This window comes from Juglans microcarpa x Juglans regia, chromosome 1S, assembly GCF_004785595.1.
Source record: "Juglans microcarpa x Juglans regia isolate MS1-56 chromosome 1S, Jm3101_v1.0, whole genome shotgun sequence".
NCBI lineage: Eukaryota > Viridiplantae > Streptophyta > Magnoliopsida > Fagales > Juglandaceae > Juglans > Juglans microcarpa x Juglans regia.
The window spans coordinates 19,950,015-19,965,551 of record NC_054595.1 but is presented as its reverse complement, the minus strand read 5'-3'; the positions used below and the strand labels follow the sequence as shown (position 1 = coordinate 19,965,551).

At 34.6% G+C, this 15,537-nt stretch overlaps 2 protein-coding genes across 4 annotated transcripts; one reads left to right on the top strand and one right to left on the bottom strand.

Moving 5' to 3' along the window:
• Positions 1-3,862: 3,862 nt before the first annotated feature.
• LOC121246804 (ATP-dependent (S)-NAD(P)H-hydrate dehydratase) lies at positions 3,863-11,574 on the top strand. 3 transcript variants are annotated; one of them, XM_041145088.1, is made up of 12 exons: positions 3,863-3,971; positions 4,735-5,016; positions 5,804-5,880; positions 6,060-6,169; positions 6,270-6,384; positions 6,684-6,746; positions 6,874-7,037; positions 7,667-7,728; positions 10,486-10,552; positions 10,990-11,055; positions 11,177-11,305; positions 11,378-11,574. In XM_041145088.1, the coding sequence occupies exons 2-12, from the start codon at positions 4,761-4,763 to the stop codon at positions 11,403-11,405; spliced, it is 1,137 nt and encodes a 378-aa protein (XP_041001022.1). In that variant the 5' UTR covers positions 3,863-3,971; positions 4,735-4,760; the 3' UTR covers positions 11,406-11,574. The 3 variants fall into 3 exon arrangements, with proteins under 3 accessions (XP_041001022.1, XP_041001023.1, XP_041001021.1); XM_041145089.1 differs by having other exon boundaries at positions 3,869-3,971; positions 4,847-5,016; XM_041145087.1 differs by lacking the exon at positions 3,863-3,971 and adding an exon at positions 4,542-4,639.
• Positions 11,575-12,800: 1,226 nt separating this feature from the next.
• LOC121246801 (nuclear transcription factor Y subunit C-3-like) lies at positions 12,801-15,400 on the bottom strand. The gene is made up of 2 exons (XM_041145081.1): positions 15,098-15,400; positions 12,801-13,830 (listed from the first exon to the last, which is right to left on the bottom strand). The coding sequence occupies exon 2, from the start codon at positions 13,778-13,780 to the stop codon at positions 12,998-13,000; it is 783 nt and encodes a 260-aa protein (XP_041001015.1). The 5' UTR covers positions 13,781-13,830; positions 15,098-15,400; the 3' UTR covers positions 12,801-12,997.
• Positions 15,401-15,537: the final 137 nt, after the last annotated feature.

Sequence of the window (15,537 nt, the reverse complement as noted above, 5' to 3'; positions counted from 1 at the left end):
TTACCACCCCCACCCCCACCCCTATCCTGTTGTTTACTTCTCTTACTGTTACATCCTAATTCATTTTGATCGAATATGCAGATGGAGGTTTCCAATAAATAGTACTTTATTGATTTGAATTGAGTATCAACTTGAGCTGCTTAATCAATATTTGTTGAAAGTCTTAATATGCCTATATAGCTTTAGTAACCAAGAATGAAGGGGTAAAAAACTATCCTCAAATAACAGCTTATTCGTTCTTGTCCACAGTGATCTGGCTATCTCTGCAAAGATGCTGATCTCTGTTGTACCTATTCTTTGAAGCATTTGCATGAAGATGGCTCTAAAGTCTTTCTGTGTGATTGCAACTTTTGGAAACTTTGTGCTTCCTAGCATCCATGCATCCTGTGCAGATGGACAAGTCCATGGGATATGGCCTGGAGTTTTTTCCGCTTGCTGACAGATTGGACATAAAGGGTCAGTGACAACTTTCCTCTTGCATAAGTTTTATTTGGTGGGTAAAGCATCTTGACATGCATGCCACATAAATACTTTGACTGAATTTGTAGTTTGTATTTGTCAAATCTGCTTCCACAATTCTCTATGTCCTCCCTCTATTGAAGTTTCACCTTTATTAAGATGATGCTTTTGTTTGCATAGGTGATAGATACTCTTGACTGAGAAGCAACTATTATTAGTGTATTTTTATACCAATCTGTCTTCAGACTTGATTAATGCTATAGGTAGCTTTAAGATATAAATATATATCTTAAATAATGCTATATGTTTAATAAATATTAAATTTTGATGATGCATGTTTTCATAAAAATTTAAAAATAGACAATCAGAAAAATACATCAACAATTTCTAACGATAATGTAATTTTTATGGGTGCTGCTACGTAACCCGACGGCAGTGACCGACAAAGTGACCAATACTTTTTTTTTTCTACATTAAAAAAATAAAACAAAATATCGGTCACTTTTATTAATCAATATTATCGAACATACAAACATTTTCAAATTCTTATTATTATATTCTATTTTTAGATAATAAGAGAAATATCTCTATCAAATGATAGTAGTACTCCATAACGGCCTAGCCATGACTGTGACGCTTACTGCTTTGCTCTTGCCTACACCTACGTAACTTGTAATCTCGTGAGATATGGAATTGATTTGTCACACAATTTTATTTTTCTTCTTTTTTTTTTAAGCTCATGGTTTAAGTTGTTTTATAAATGATTTAGGAATCAATTTTGTTAATAAAATTATAAAGAAATGCTCTTAGAATTTCTTTGTGTACAATTATTTTTGCATTTTCATTTATGCATTTCATTAATATGATTGATTGTTTCAATTTTTTTTAATATAATATAATTATTTTAATTAATCACATCAATAAAATATATAAAAAATACTTAAAAATAATTGTATGTAATAAAACTCTTAAAATAAATACTAAAAAACTTCTCTCAGATTTTTGGACCCCCGGCCCACATAGCAAGCCCATTTCTTTCCTAATATAGCATATTATTATTATTCAAACATTCTCTAAGATCTGCTGACTTGAACTTAATACATCATATCTAGGAGAGTTAAAATCGCATGTTTAATTTGTCTATGGGGCATAAGATTAATAAAGGCATAATTAGCAGAAAAAATTGTGTTGAATGCATGAAGCCCCTAAAATATCGAGTGGAAAATAATAAAATAGAGTAATAAATAAACAAGGCTATGACTAAAAAAAAAATCTCTAAATTAATAGACAATAATATTTGAATAATGCTAGAGCCACCTTTGGTAGCTATCGCTGGGTCTAGTATGCGTTTTTATGTGTTTTTTTTATTTTTTTATATAGATTTTTTTAACAATTTTAAATATTTTTAAAAAATAAAAAATATTACAATATCATTAAAAACATATTTTTTTAATCACGAAGTAAAATAAAAAACACAAAAAAATTATTTTTTATTTTACTTTTTAATTAAGAAAGTATTTTTTAATGATTTGTTTTTACTTTATAATTAAGAAAATATTTTTTAATAATATTTAAAATTTATTTTATTCTTAAAAAAATCTCTGTAAAGAATAACTGAAAAAAAAAACATATGAAAAAACTGATGCTAGCTAGCAGTACTCATAATGTTTTGAGCTAGAAATTCGACAGGCTAGATGACAATGGGAACTGACACTAGCTAGCACAGTTATTGTTCACATCAAACATTTATAGTGAACGAACCAAATAAATAAATGGATCATAAAGTACTCATGATTTCCGTGACAAAAAAAAAAAAAGTATGATATTATTGAGGTGATTTAGATGATTTGATTTTATAAATATGTTGTAAATTATATTAAAATATATAAAATAAATTAAAATATGTATTTCAATATATAAAATAATTCGAGATATGTTTAATTTTTTATAACAAATTTAAACAATAATAAATTTTATTAATAATTAATTTGCGATAAACTCACACAAATATATTGGAGTTGCTGGTTTGACACGCTTGCACTGCTTAGAAGTTGACAATGGTGTACACAAGCTGTGCCCAAAATCCAATACTACCAAATCTCGAGCTACCTTGAAGTGTTCTCTAATTTTTTTTTTCTTTTTTTTGGCCACCTACAACATCATCACATCATATTTAGTCAGTAAAAATGATTAAAGTTAAAAATATTATAAATTTGTTGAGTGTATTATAATAAATTTTTATACAACCGAATGTTAGTAGTGGATTTAATTTAGTCAAATTTTTACCAAAATTTAGCTAGGTTGTATAAAAATCCACTTTAATAGACTCAATAAATAAACAGTAATTTTAGCACAAGATTTATTCACTAGCCAAATATAGCCAACCCCTTGGGCTAGCTAAATATTATTTTCATCATAAATAATTCTCTTCTCGCTATCTGTTATTATTCTGCACAAGAAGAAAAGATAAAAAAATTCATTATTATTTTTTTCTTGTTATTGGCGGCGTGCGATCGGTCGTTGCATTTTTTTTTTTTTAAAAACGGGTACATTATTGAATAAACAATAGAAGTAAGAAAAATTATATTAGTAATCCGGTTGGTAAATTACACCTTCCATATAGTTTATATAGTTAAATTTGGTTTTGTAAACTACACCCCATAAGATAAAAAATTTATTATTTATCCGTTAAGAATAATATGAACATTATAAAATTAATATGTATTTTTTTAATAACAAATAAATATTTAAATTACAATTAGAATTAAAACAAATGAAGAGGTCAAAATCAATATTTTAATAGAACAATGATATATATTAGAAGAGTTTGATATTTGTTATTGTTGAAAAGTGACTAACTAAATTTATAAAATAAATTCTCTAGTTAAATTTTAGTCAAATTTTATTGAGTCTATAACTAATTTTCTAATTAATGTAACTTTGTTGAGTCTACTATAAGAATGCGTTTGGATGTTAAACTGAGTTGAGTTGAGATGATAAAATATTATTAAAATATTATTTATTATTATTATTATTATTTTGAAATTTAAAAAAATTAAATTATTTATTATATTTTATATTAAAATTTAAAAAAATTATAATGATTAATTGAAATCACGAAGTCTCCAAAGATGACAAATGAATATGAAACTCGGGCCTCTCCATGCAAGTTGCCAACAGACAAATGTCTGTGTGCTTGGTGCCCTCGCTCTCTACTTTAAAAAAATGTAAAAAAAAAAAATTATAATTTATTAATGAAACGTACTTTTTTATAAAAAAGACTGCTATCATTGATTAAAAAAAAAGAAAAAAAAAAAAAAAGTAGACGCACGCCTTCGGTAATGGGCTCAGAGGCCCAGTTCGACTTCGGCTTATGATCTCATCATAGAATAACTTAGACGTACGCCTCGTCAATGGGCTACGGCTATCACTGTTATCGACTCTCACAGCCGAAAACCATCTCATTTTCTTCTTCCTCTTCGTCTACGGACCGCGGTATCGTATCCGTAAAGGTGCGCACAATTCGATCTAATTCTTCTGAAAATTTTCGTTATAGTATTTCCGTGTAGATTATAATTCATAGTTCCAATAATCTTAGCCCAGCTCGGGTGCTGCGTTAATTATTCAGCACAAATAAAACTCAGCTAAATTTTGCTACTTTAATTCCTGTTCACTTTTCAGTTCATATATTGCGTTAAGCATCCTTTAGTCTGTGTTTTTGTAAAAGGAATCCCCGAGTGGCTAGCCAAACATCACCGGGGAAAATTGGTAATGGGGAGTCTGATACGACTACATATGTTTTTTCCTTTGTTTTTCTTGTTGTAGATTAATTTTGCATTGTTCCAAATTCTTTTCTATGTTCTCACTGAATTGCATTACATTTTCACACATTTCCAATGTAAGTGCTCTTCTTGGCTTCCAATTTGTTCTCAAAGTGATAATTTATTCAAGTGAGTAAAAGTCACAGTGACAATAATAAGCTACATATAGTTGTGGAGTGCACAAGTGTCACGCAATCGTATTGAAAAAGAGTAAGGTCTACTATTAAAAAATTAGTCTTGTTTCATGTGAGTCCCGTATTTACTCACTTTTTAAAAAGAGATTGCATGACACTTGCTCACTTCACGATTGCAAATATCATTTCTCCAATAATAATGATAGTGTGTTATGCAATGATGTGGTGAACTCGACAATGCTGAGATGATTTTTTTTTTTTTTTTTTTTTTGGTATTGTGCAAACTTCTCTAGATTTCATCGTGTTTTCTCTGTTGTCAGTTGAAGAAAGTTGTGCCGAGTGGCTCATGATTGTTAAACATGGCATGAACTGTCAATTTGCCTTTTTGGGAAGCAAAAAAGATTTTATGTTGGCTTCCTCGGCTATTTTCAGAAGACAACAGTTCTTGATAAGGTCTCTTGGGGGTTGCACCAATCAAACCCATCAGAAAAGAATGCAAGAAACTAGGGCACTGAGTGGGACTTCCTTGGAAGCCGATGCTGAGCATATTTTGCGAGCAATTACTCCAACCCTTGATCTCAATAAACATAAAGGCCAGGCTGGTGAGATAGCCTGATCCAGTTTTCTTAGTTTCTCTTCCTCTTTTTGTGCTCTTTCTTTTTAATTTTACATCTTATGGGTAGGTTAACTCTACCTGCTAAATTTAGTCGGTGATTGATAACTGAAAACTGTGGTAATCCTATAAGTCCCAGAAAAATATGTCTAGAATTTATCCCCCAGTGTGGCTGAGCATGCAGCCACATTTGTGATTCCAGAAGGTTTATTTTACTTGAAAATGATCATTATTGTTGTTGAATGGTGACATTTTATAATAAAGGCAATAATTGAAATGAAGGGAGGCTTCTTTTTGCCATGTTTATGTTACCCAATATGATCTGTTCGTTCCTTTTTTGGAAAAATGCACTTTCCATTTAACAATTAATAGGTGTTACACTTTGCACCCAAAATTATCAAAACCGATACATTGCACCCTCCAACTATCATTTAACTAGCACTATTCATTAAGATCCGACTGTCATGATGTCAATGTCTTATGTTACCTATTTTTCATGATCTTGATAGTTCATTGTACACCTTCCGATAAGATTCAACAATCACGAAGTGCCATGTTACCTTTTTCATCATATTAATTATCAGACTTGGACAGAAAGTACTACTTGATAGCCAATGGAGGTTGATAATTAAATGCAATGTGTCAGTTTTGGTAGTTTAGAGTGCAAATTGTAAAACACATGTTAGTTGAAGGGTAGAAAGTGTATTTATCCCTTTTTTTCGTTGTATAAGATAATGTAAATCTCATCCCTTCAATCACTCTTGGTGTCCTATCAGGAAAGATAGCTGTTATTGGCGGGTGTCGTGAATACACAGGTGCTCCATATTTTGCAGCTATTTCTGCTTTAAAAATTGTTAGTGCTCTGCCTTATTTTTCTTTATTTTTTCTTTATCTCTAGCTAGTTTCAATTCAAGCATACAACGTATTAAAATTCCCGTTTCTTTTTCTTTATTTTTTTTCAAAGGGCTTTGTCATTTTTATTTATTTAGGATCTATCAGTTGAATGGTTTTAGTTACCTTCTTTCCTTTCAGGGTGCCGATTTGTCTCATGTTTTCTGTACAAAAGATGCCGCTCCAGTCATAAAAAGCTACAGTCCTGAGTTGATTGTGCATCCTGTTCTAGAAGAATCCTACAGTGTTAGGCGAGTTTTTGCACTTTTATATTCAAGTCTGCTTCTCCCTTGCAAACTGCAAACTTTTTCATTGTGTAGGATAATGATTTTCTTAAAAGGATGTTTTCAGGGATGAGGACAAGCTATCCATATCCGGCAAGATTCTTGCTGAGGTTGATAAGTGGATGGAAAGATTCGACTGCCTTGTTGTTGGTCCAGGCCTTGGAAGGGACCCATTTCTTCTGGTGTGTTTTAATTGAATCTGGATGTGGTTTGTTGAGTCTAAAGTTCACTTGAGAACATCAACTTAAGCTATGAAGTTGCACAGCATTAACTTATGACATATATGTGTTACCACATCTCTTTTGATTCAGTGTGGGGCAGATTTCTTTGATTTTTATACAATATCCTCAGGGTTGTGACGGGAAAGACTTTTCACATTTACTTTCTTTCTCGCATTCAGTTGTACATTACCAACCTTCTTAATATACAGTGCTCTCTGTCAAATGCTATCCTAAAATATTCCCTGACTCATTATTTCCAGGACTGTGTTAGCAAAATCTTGAAGCATGCAAGACAGTCCAATGTCCCAATTGTTATAGATGGGGTATGAAATTTACGGCTGCATAAACAGTCTCATTCAGAATTATACTTCATAATTCTATTTTCTACTTGTATCTTTTACAGCATGGCATGTGTTTGTCCTTTCACCTGAAAATATGGGTCTTTTCCAGGATGGACTTTTTCTTGTTACGAACAGTCTCGATCTTGTTAGTGGTTATCCCTTGGCTGTCCTTACCCCAAATGTAAATGAATATAAGCGCCTCATTCAGAAAGTGCTGAATTGTGAAGTTAATGAGCAAGACACTCATGAGCAATTACTAGCTCTAGCCAAAGGGTAAAGTTATCTTCTGAATTTGTTTTTGCTATGGAGGTATAGAGATGTTTTTCTCCTGCATAACATACAAAGTCTTACACTCACTCGTAAATGCATTCACATACAGAGAGGTTGGGGGATGCCAATAGGGCTTTTTGCTACATGGAAAGCTTCCATTCCTTGCGACTGTTCATGCAAGTTAAATGAATGGAAGTAGGTGAACAAGGGGTTGCCTCCTCATAGATTCATTAGCAGCACCACTCCTTGGATGATTACCATGCATAGGTTGCATCAGCAGATCAATTCTGTTGATTGAATTGAACTTTTGTTTGGTCTTATCTCAGTATTTCTGCAGCTATGGAACTTAGAAGTTAGAACGTTGTGGACAGCCGAGAGTTATTGTTCCATCATCTCAAACCCTCTGTTTAATAGAAAAAATGGATTAAAAATGGATGTAGGCTAGTGTCACTTAGCACCATTTATAGTGCACCCTTTGCACAATTTCCTTTCCACTTCATGCTAACTACTTTTACCTCTCTTGGGAACTACATATAACCTTGAAATTTTATTCATGTGGGTATATTCATTTTTCTTCTGTCTGAATTCATCAGTCTAAGAAAGCTTGCTAAATTTTGTGCCTTCTTTGTCAGGGTTGGTGGTGTAACCATCCTACAGAAAGGAAAATCTGACCTCATTAGTGATGGTGTGACAGGTACTGAATTAGATGATTTTGTGATATTGTATTTTCATTTGTTTGGTATATTAATTTGCAAACTTTATTCTTAAATAGTATATGGGTACTTTTTGTGAAGTACATCATACTACGCATGGGTTTGAAATGTTGTTTAATCCTTTGGGAATCATAGATGGTCAACAATGGCAGTGCAGTAGATGTGAAACCACAAATATATTAATTGCCTGCAAACCTTGCCATGTAGGATAGCGACTGTGATGGTACATTTTTCAAGTTTATGGATTACGTGATTATAGTTCTTCCCGTGATTAGTTCATAGCAGCATTGGTCTTGTAATCCAGATACATGCCCATCATGTAAGTTTATATTAAGGCCTCATTTGTTTTCGCAGATGAGATGAGATGAGTTGAGATAAAAGTTGAAAGTTGAATAAAATATTGTTAGAATATATTTTTTTGATATTATTTTTGTTTTGGGATTTAAAAAAGTTGAATTGTTTATTTTATTTTGTGTGGGAATTTGGAAAAGTTGTAATGATTAGATGAGATGAAAAGTTTTGTGAAAGTGAATGAGGCCTAAATCTCAATTTTAAAAACCTGAGTTTAGCCAACAGTCTAATTGGTCAACTAGGGCCAACCATAGTAAATACATGTGGAAAAATTGAAGGTTTTAGTTTGCTTGGTGTTCACCAACCTATAATCAATTACCAAGAAAATGAAGAAAGAGAAGAAACCTAATCTAAATAAGACTGAAGTAAGAAATGTTAATCCCTCTGTTTTATTGGTTGCAAATTGTTAAGAAAAGATGGCCAAGTAAAAGCAAGAGGAACCCACCTATAGAACCCGAGCTCATTGAAAAGAGGGCGTGCCATGAGGAAATCTTTAAAAAAAAAAAAGGCAAACTAACTAGGTGGAAAATGTTTCAGAAGAACCCTAGTAAGAAAGTAACTTATGGGATGGCATTGGGGTGGAATGAAAATTTCATTTGGCGAGTTGGAATAAGGTTTGTACTCCGGTGTCTTATGAAGGTTTAGGTGTGTGAAATCTAAAGCTTTTTAATAAAGCTCTTCTTGGTAAGTGGCTTTGGAGATACATCAATGAGAGAAATGCATTGTGGAGACAGATTGTAGATGTTAAATATGGAAGGATGTGGGGGAATTGGTGTTCTAATGATATAAAAGGGGTATTTGGGGTGGGTTTATGGAAGTCCATACGGTTGGGATGGGGGGATTTTATTAAAAATATTAATTTCAAAGTGGGGAGCGGGACAGATATTCTCTCTTGGCACGATGTTTGGTGTGCTGATTTACCTCTTAAATTAGCATTTCCTAGTCTTTACAGGATTGCTAAAAACAAGGGGGCTGCTGTGGCTGATTCATATTTATTCTCTAATAACATGCTGAATTTGAATGCGGAATTTACTAGAGATTTACAGAACTGGGAAGTGAGTGAAGTTGCTGATTTCTTTGTAAAACTCTATAATTCGAAGATTGATCTGATCAGGGAGGACAGGATGCAGTGGGTTCATGATAGTAAGTCTAGATTCTCGGTGAATTCCTATTACAAGGTATTAAATAGTTATGATAATAATACATACCCCTGGAAATGCATTAGGAAAGCTAGAGTGCCAAGTAAAGTTGCATTTTTCTGCTGGTTGGTGTCACTGGAGAAAGTTTTAACAACTGATAGTTTGAGGAAAAGGGGTTTATATGTGATGGATTGGTGCTTTTTGTGCAAAAAAGATGGTGAATCAGTTAATCACCTGTTTCTTCATTGCGAAATGGTGACTGCTTTATGGAATGAGTTATTTGCAAGGGTAGGCATTGTTTGGGTGATGCATTTTTAAGTGGTGGATTTCTTGGCTAGTTGGCAAGGCATTGCGGGATGTGGAGGCAATAAAGCTGAATGGAGGATGATTCCTTTGTGTTTGTTCTGGTGCCTATGGCTGGAGAGAAATGGGAGGTGCTTCGAATATTGTAAACGCACAATGGGGGACTTTAGGGATTTTTTCTTTAGCACTTCAAATTTTTGGGTGAATAATCTAGTGAAGGACATGAATATCTTGTAATGCTTTTTTATTTTGCTTTAGTTTGTATCTAGGTGTATTCTCATGTATACTCTATGTGTACTTGGGCTATGCCTATTTACTTCGAATAAAATCTCTTATTACCTATCAAAAAAAAAAAAAAAAAAAAAAGAGCAAGCATGAGGACCATTGGGCTAGGTAATTTTTGTCAAGACATAAAATAAATAATAAAATCTATCTCTTTTCATCAGTTTAAATTTTTGAGACAAGTGGTGATTTTACATGGTATCAGAGCAGATGTCTTGAGTTCGAACCTTGACTTTACACTCTACTCTATTTAATTAAATATTCCACTTGTTGGGCCTACTCATTGAGGGAAATTCTGGCCCACAAGTGAGGAAGAATGTTAAAATATAAAATAAATAATAAAATCTATCTCTTCCCATCAGCTTAAGCTTTTGGAGCAAGTGGTAATTTCACAATTTTGATATTTTTAAAGATCTTTTGGAGAATATTGTCTAACAACTGTTTCATCTTTATTCGAACTTTTGCATATGGCATCACTATAGATATAAATTTAAGAAATTTGCGAGTCACATGACTTGGGCCCACTTTGTGAACCAAAGTGAAGTAGTCTAACGTCCTTTGTCAGGCAACTTTGGTTATTGACGCATTGCTACTACTTTTATGTGATTAAAATAGTGTGGTTCTGGATTTTGGTTTGATTATACTAATTGACAATCGTTGCAGTAAAATCAGTTAGCATCTATGGTTCTCCAAGACGCTGTGGTGGCCAGGGCGATATACTTTCTGGAAGGCAAGTGACTATCTATAATCTCAACAAATATTCTACTAGAGAAAATTTTTGCTGATGCTGGATTGTTTCCGATGTTGGGACGTGTAGTCGAGTGGAGTGCTTTATATGGCTTCCCGTCCCCATGCCAAACGGAGTCTCATATTTTCACACCAAGGAGTGTGCAAAGTTTGCTGCCATATTGACCTCTGATCTGTTCCAATAGCACGACGGTGCTTGTGTTTTTTGGCTCCTTGATGTTCTTTCAACTTCCACACTTAAAACTATTAACATTATGCCTTTCCAAATACCCTGTTTGGGTTTTGTAAAGAAAATTGAAGCTGATTCATGAGATTACCAATGAGACATACTTTTTCATCTGTATGTATTAGTCATACTTTGAGAGGTGACAAAGACCGAGTCAACTTTTAGTAACAGATAGTTCCTTTATGTTGGTCCAGTGTTGCAGTATTTTTATCATGGGCCCGTCAACATCTTTCAGCTGCAGAAGGGGATACGAGTATCAGGTTTGCAGTTTAATATATATATATATACAACATAGTTGCTTACAGTTATTTATTCTCAGTTCTTGTTAGTCTTTACCTCATTTGAATTTGGCTTTTTCCTTAAATATGTGAATTGTTTCAGCAAAATTAATCCAACAATATTGGGTTGCATTGCTGGGTCTGCTTTGATGAGGAAGGCGGCATCACTTGCTTTTCAGAATAAGAAAAGGTCTACCCTCACTACTGATATCATCGAGTACTTGGGGACAAGGTATTGGCTCCTCTGAGAATTCTTTTTAAGTGGAAAGCAGGATTCGAATCTAAGCTTTATCTTTTCTTGCAGTTTGGAGGATATATGTCCTGCCTGTTGATGCTGTTGTTTCATAGTCCGGAGTTCACAGGGTGGGTGGCACCTAGGAGAGAGAGATTCCTGGGCTGAACCTACTTTCTATTCTCCCTCCCCCTCTTTTTCTCTCTCTCGCTCCTACTGTGTACACTTTAATTAATAAGAGGAGCAGTAAAAGCAGTGTTGAAGAGGTATCGTACTGTATAGAAGATTGAGATACTTTACTTTTCTCCTTGGGTCGGTCCATTTTATTAATGCAATTGTCATTCTCATGATCTCTTCTTCATATGTAAATACACTCGTAATTTTGAGGAAACTGTCTTGACCATCTAAACAATCGGGCCTTATTTAACTCGCAAAACAGTGACGAAAGATACCATTCAAGCAAGACGAGATTCCCGTTCATTAGCTCATTGTGTTTTTAGGCCATATTCCCCTAAGCTTTTAGTATAAAGCGCACTAACTGGCATTTAAATGGTTTGTAGTTAAAAACGCTGCATTGGATTTGGTGAACAATCAAAACTCCAACTTTGAGCTGCAGTATATTTACTTTCATTTTCAAATTTGAAGGCACACTATTTATGGTCAATTTTCATCATTTCAATATAAAATCACTTCCTCCACTGTTCATGGTCTTTTCTCAATATTTTATTACAAAATCACCATAGATGGATTTCAGATTAATGCCACCATGGTTTAAGTATTAATCAGGGATTAATTAGGTTGAGAAAAAAAATTAATTGTGAAACAATAATTTAAATATTTCATTAAATTATTAATTAACATATGGTTAATGTAATTGCAAAATGTGAAAAAATATATTATATTATTATTTGACTAATCCAATGACTAATCTAATGTGGAGTTATGGTTAGAGAGGTTTTGGATTTATAGAAAATATGTACTTCTCATCAAATTTCGGAGACGGCTTTGATGAAACAAATATGGAACAACTATATGGCATCTTGTGCGGACTCAAACACATCAAAGTGCAGAAAAAACAAATTCAATTGTTAAAGAGGTGCCTTTGAAGCAAACGGAGTTATTAGCTTGATGCCAAATAGCCCATATAAACGTGGTTTGAAATAGGCAACCATCATCTGATCCATTAATATATAGGTTTGTGCTGCAGCTCCGACTGCAGATAAGGCCAAGAAATTCGCATGTTCTTAGCATCTGATTTGATTGTCAGTTGCAGGTTTTGAGAGTAGTCTTGTTGGTGCAAATTGCAATCTCTCAAGTCAACGGGGACATCTCAATTGAATTACAATGTTTAACCTCTTCAAAGAAAAACCCTTTGAAGAGAATAAACATTGTAATTCAATTAAAATGGGGAACCAATACCATGTTGAAAAAAAGGGTGTAAAGAGCATATAGATTATGTCATGCTCGAGAAAAACTTCATATTTCACATACTAAATGAGAAAATCTATGGAATCCAATTATCCAAGGTGCTATTACACGAAGAGGAAAGATGTTTCAAATAACCAAAAACAAGCACTTTTTAGTTTTTAACTGTAATAGCTACATATTAAAAAAAGCATACAATTAACTTGTACTGCGCGAAAGAGATTTTCAAAGTAGACCCACAAAGTATCAGTCACCTATTCCTCTCATTCAAGAATCTGAAGGCGGCTGCTCCTGTTGCAGATGTGGCCACATTGTCTGAGTCATGTAAGGGCGCATCTGTTGGCCGTAAAGAGCTTGATCCATTACAGGCTTGCCCATGATCATCCCTGGAGCACCAACCGGTTGGGCATGCTGAGGTGGCACATAATAGCAGGGAAGACCATCGCCTCCAACAGGAGCATTGCCTCTAGGGATGGATGCAAGAACTTCATCTTTTAAATCCTCCCTTGGGACAATATCAACCAAAAAATCAAATATGTCAGTCCTTGTAATTGCTGCTGCAATATCATTTTTCTGGAGTGTCCTCCTTTTGTTCTCCTCTGTATGATTCCAAGAACGCAGCGTCAACTCCAGAATGAACATTTCACAGGCCCTGGCAAATATGACAGGAGCTTCAGCTGATATCATCCTTACATCCTCATCGGCCTTCATAATCTTCTTAATTCTGGCCAATGGCAGGCTATGGTTTTTGAAATCAGAGGCCTGCTCAATCTCTTGGTACTGAGTTGCCCAAAAATTTTGAAGTTGTTGCTGCAGTTGCTGTTGCTGTTGGTGGTGGATATGTTGATAAGCAAGTTGATTTTGTGCAAGCTGAGCTGAAGAGGCAGAGAGACCTGCTGTCTGACTAGGAGACTGCATGGCTCCCACTGATCCCGGTTGGGCGGCCCCAATCATTTGGTTAGATTCATATGGATTGAGGGCATATGACACTTGAGTTGCACTACCAACCACCCCAATTGCTGGGGGTTGTCCATGCCCTAACTGATCCATACTAGCTTAGGTTTGCCTGGAGGAAATTCTTTATGCTACCACTTCTGATGCTAAGTATAAATAAGGACCCAGAAAAGACGAGAATTAGAAAGATATAAGTCAGTTAATAATTTTCTGTCCAAAGTTGCCACACAAAAAATGTAAACTTGAGAAAAACAGAATAAGCTGTCAACACTCCAAATCGTTATTGAACAAAACCTCTGGTACTCCAGCCATGCATTACATTTTTTTTTTTTTTTTAAATGACAAGGAACCTTGAAACCATACAAATGCAACATGTCTTTTATCTGGTTAAACCCTGGACCCGTAGTATGTGCCCACATCACATGGATCTAAGTAAATCATTGGCTTTTCACCGATGAAACGTGACTCTAGAAATTGTTTGCACACAAGGATCTAAACCTTACACATGAGGGGATCATACCCCCAAGACCAAGATCTTTACCACTTAAGCCAACCCCTAGTGGTTATCCCCTAGAATTACTCTTAAAACAAATCAATGCAAAAGAAATCTGTAAAGCCTTTGGAACTATACTTATAATCTCTCTCTCTCTCTCTCTCTCTCTCTCTGATGATGTGGAACCTCGCCAAGGCAGACCCTTAAGATGCACACTAAGGCGTAAATCCCAATACACGAACCCAGCCACCAAAACTACTTTCTAATCCGAGATCTAAAACTAGTTGTGCCTTGGGAATTGCTGAGAAACAGGAGACCAGCACAAGACACTTGGATCAAGTAAGATATGCTCTTCTCCGATCTTCATTCCTAACACCTTTATTCCAAATAGCCATAGATCTCACCCAGATACTGACAGCCACAAATAGATAAGTTCCCATACCGAAGCTCAATGAGATTAAGTTCAGTCTGAAGTGGGAAATAACACTGGCATGAAACTTTTACATCGACATCTGTGAACAATCTAAATGGATAACGAAAGTAGAAATTTAAGAGTATAGCTGTCCTGAGGAAATTATTATTCTTAAGAAGAAGAAGAAGAATCGAACCAACCAACAACATAACCATCAACTGGAAAACCACAACAGGATATCGTATCAAGCTTGTTACGACAACGACAAGAACATCATCGTACTAAACCGTTAAAAAAGTGAATTCATGGTTTTTCCGAAACCCTAACTTACAATCCAACTACATCTACAACACCAAGCCTGACCGAAACTGGGCAGACAAATTTAAACGAAGAGATTATACACAAATCATACTCGATCATCGAAAAGAAAACACGATGATCTATCACCCAACAAATAGTTAGCGCAAACAAACAAACTAAATATCTGAGAATAAAAAAAAGGGTACACCTGAGTCGCCGCGTTTTATTGGTCCAGGTTTCCACCGGCTCCGGGTCTTCTCAATGGCAGCTGAAACCCCAAAAGAGAAGTGGAGTTGAGGTAGTGGAAGAAGATTGACTTTAGGTACTGCTGTCTGTGAGAGGTCCCGATTCCCGATTCTTCTCCGCACTCTCTCTCTCTCTCTCTCTCTCTCTCTCTCTTTCTATATATATATATATAATTATAAAAAGCGCGAGTTCGATTCCTCCTCCAACTATAACTTACCGTTCCGTTTGACCTTTTCCAATCTGACTATGTTGCCCCCCCTCCATTTAAATTATTGACCACTCCACCCCCTCCCGTTGCAGATATATCATAGATTCTCATATATGTGGAATAGAAGAGAAATATTACGAAAAAACCTTACCTCACATATTAATGGCATAAATCTTTTACGTAGAATTTTTTGA

Coding starts and splice junctions, on each gene's coding strand:
- LOC121246804 (XM_041145088.1), top strand. CDS start 4,761: ATGATTGTTAAACATGGCATGAACTGTCAATTTGCCTTTTTGGGAAGC. Junction 6,747..6,873: donor TCCCAATTGTTATAGATGGG/GTATGAAATTTA, acceptor GGTCTTTTCCAG/GATGGACTTTTTCTTGTTAC. Junction 11,056..11,176: donor GAAGGGGATACGAGTATCAG/GTTTGCAGTTTA, acceptor GAATTGTTTCAG/CAAAATTAATCCAACAATAT.
- LOC121246801 (XM_041145081.1), bottom strand. CDS start 13,780: ATGGATCAGTTAGGGCATGGACAACCCCCAGCAATTGGGGTGGTTGGT.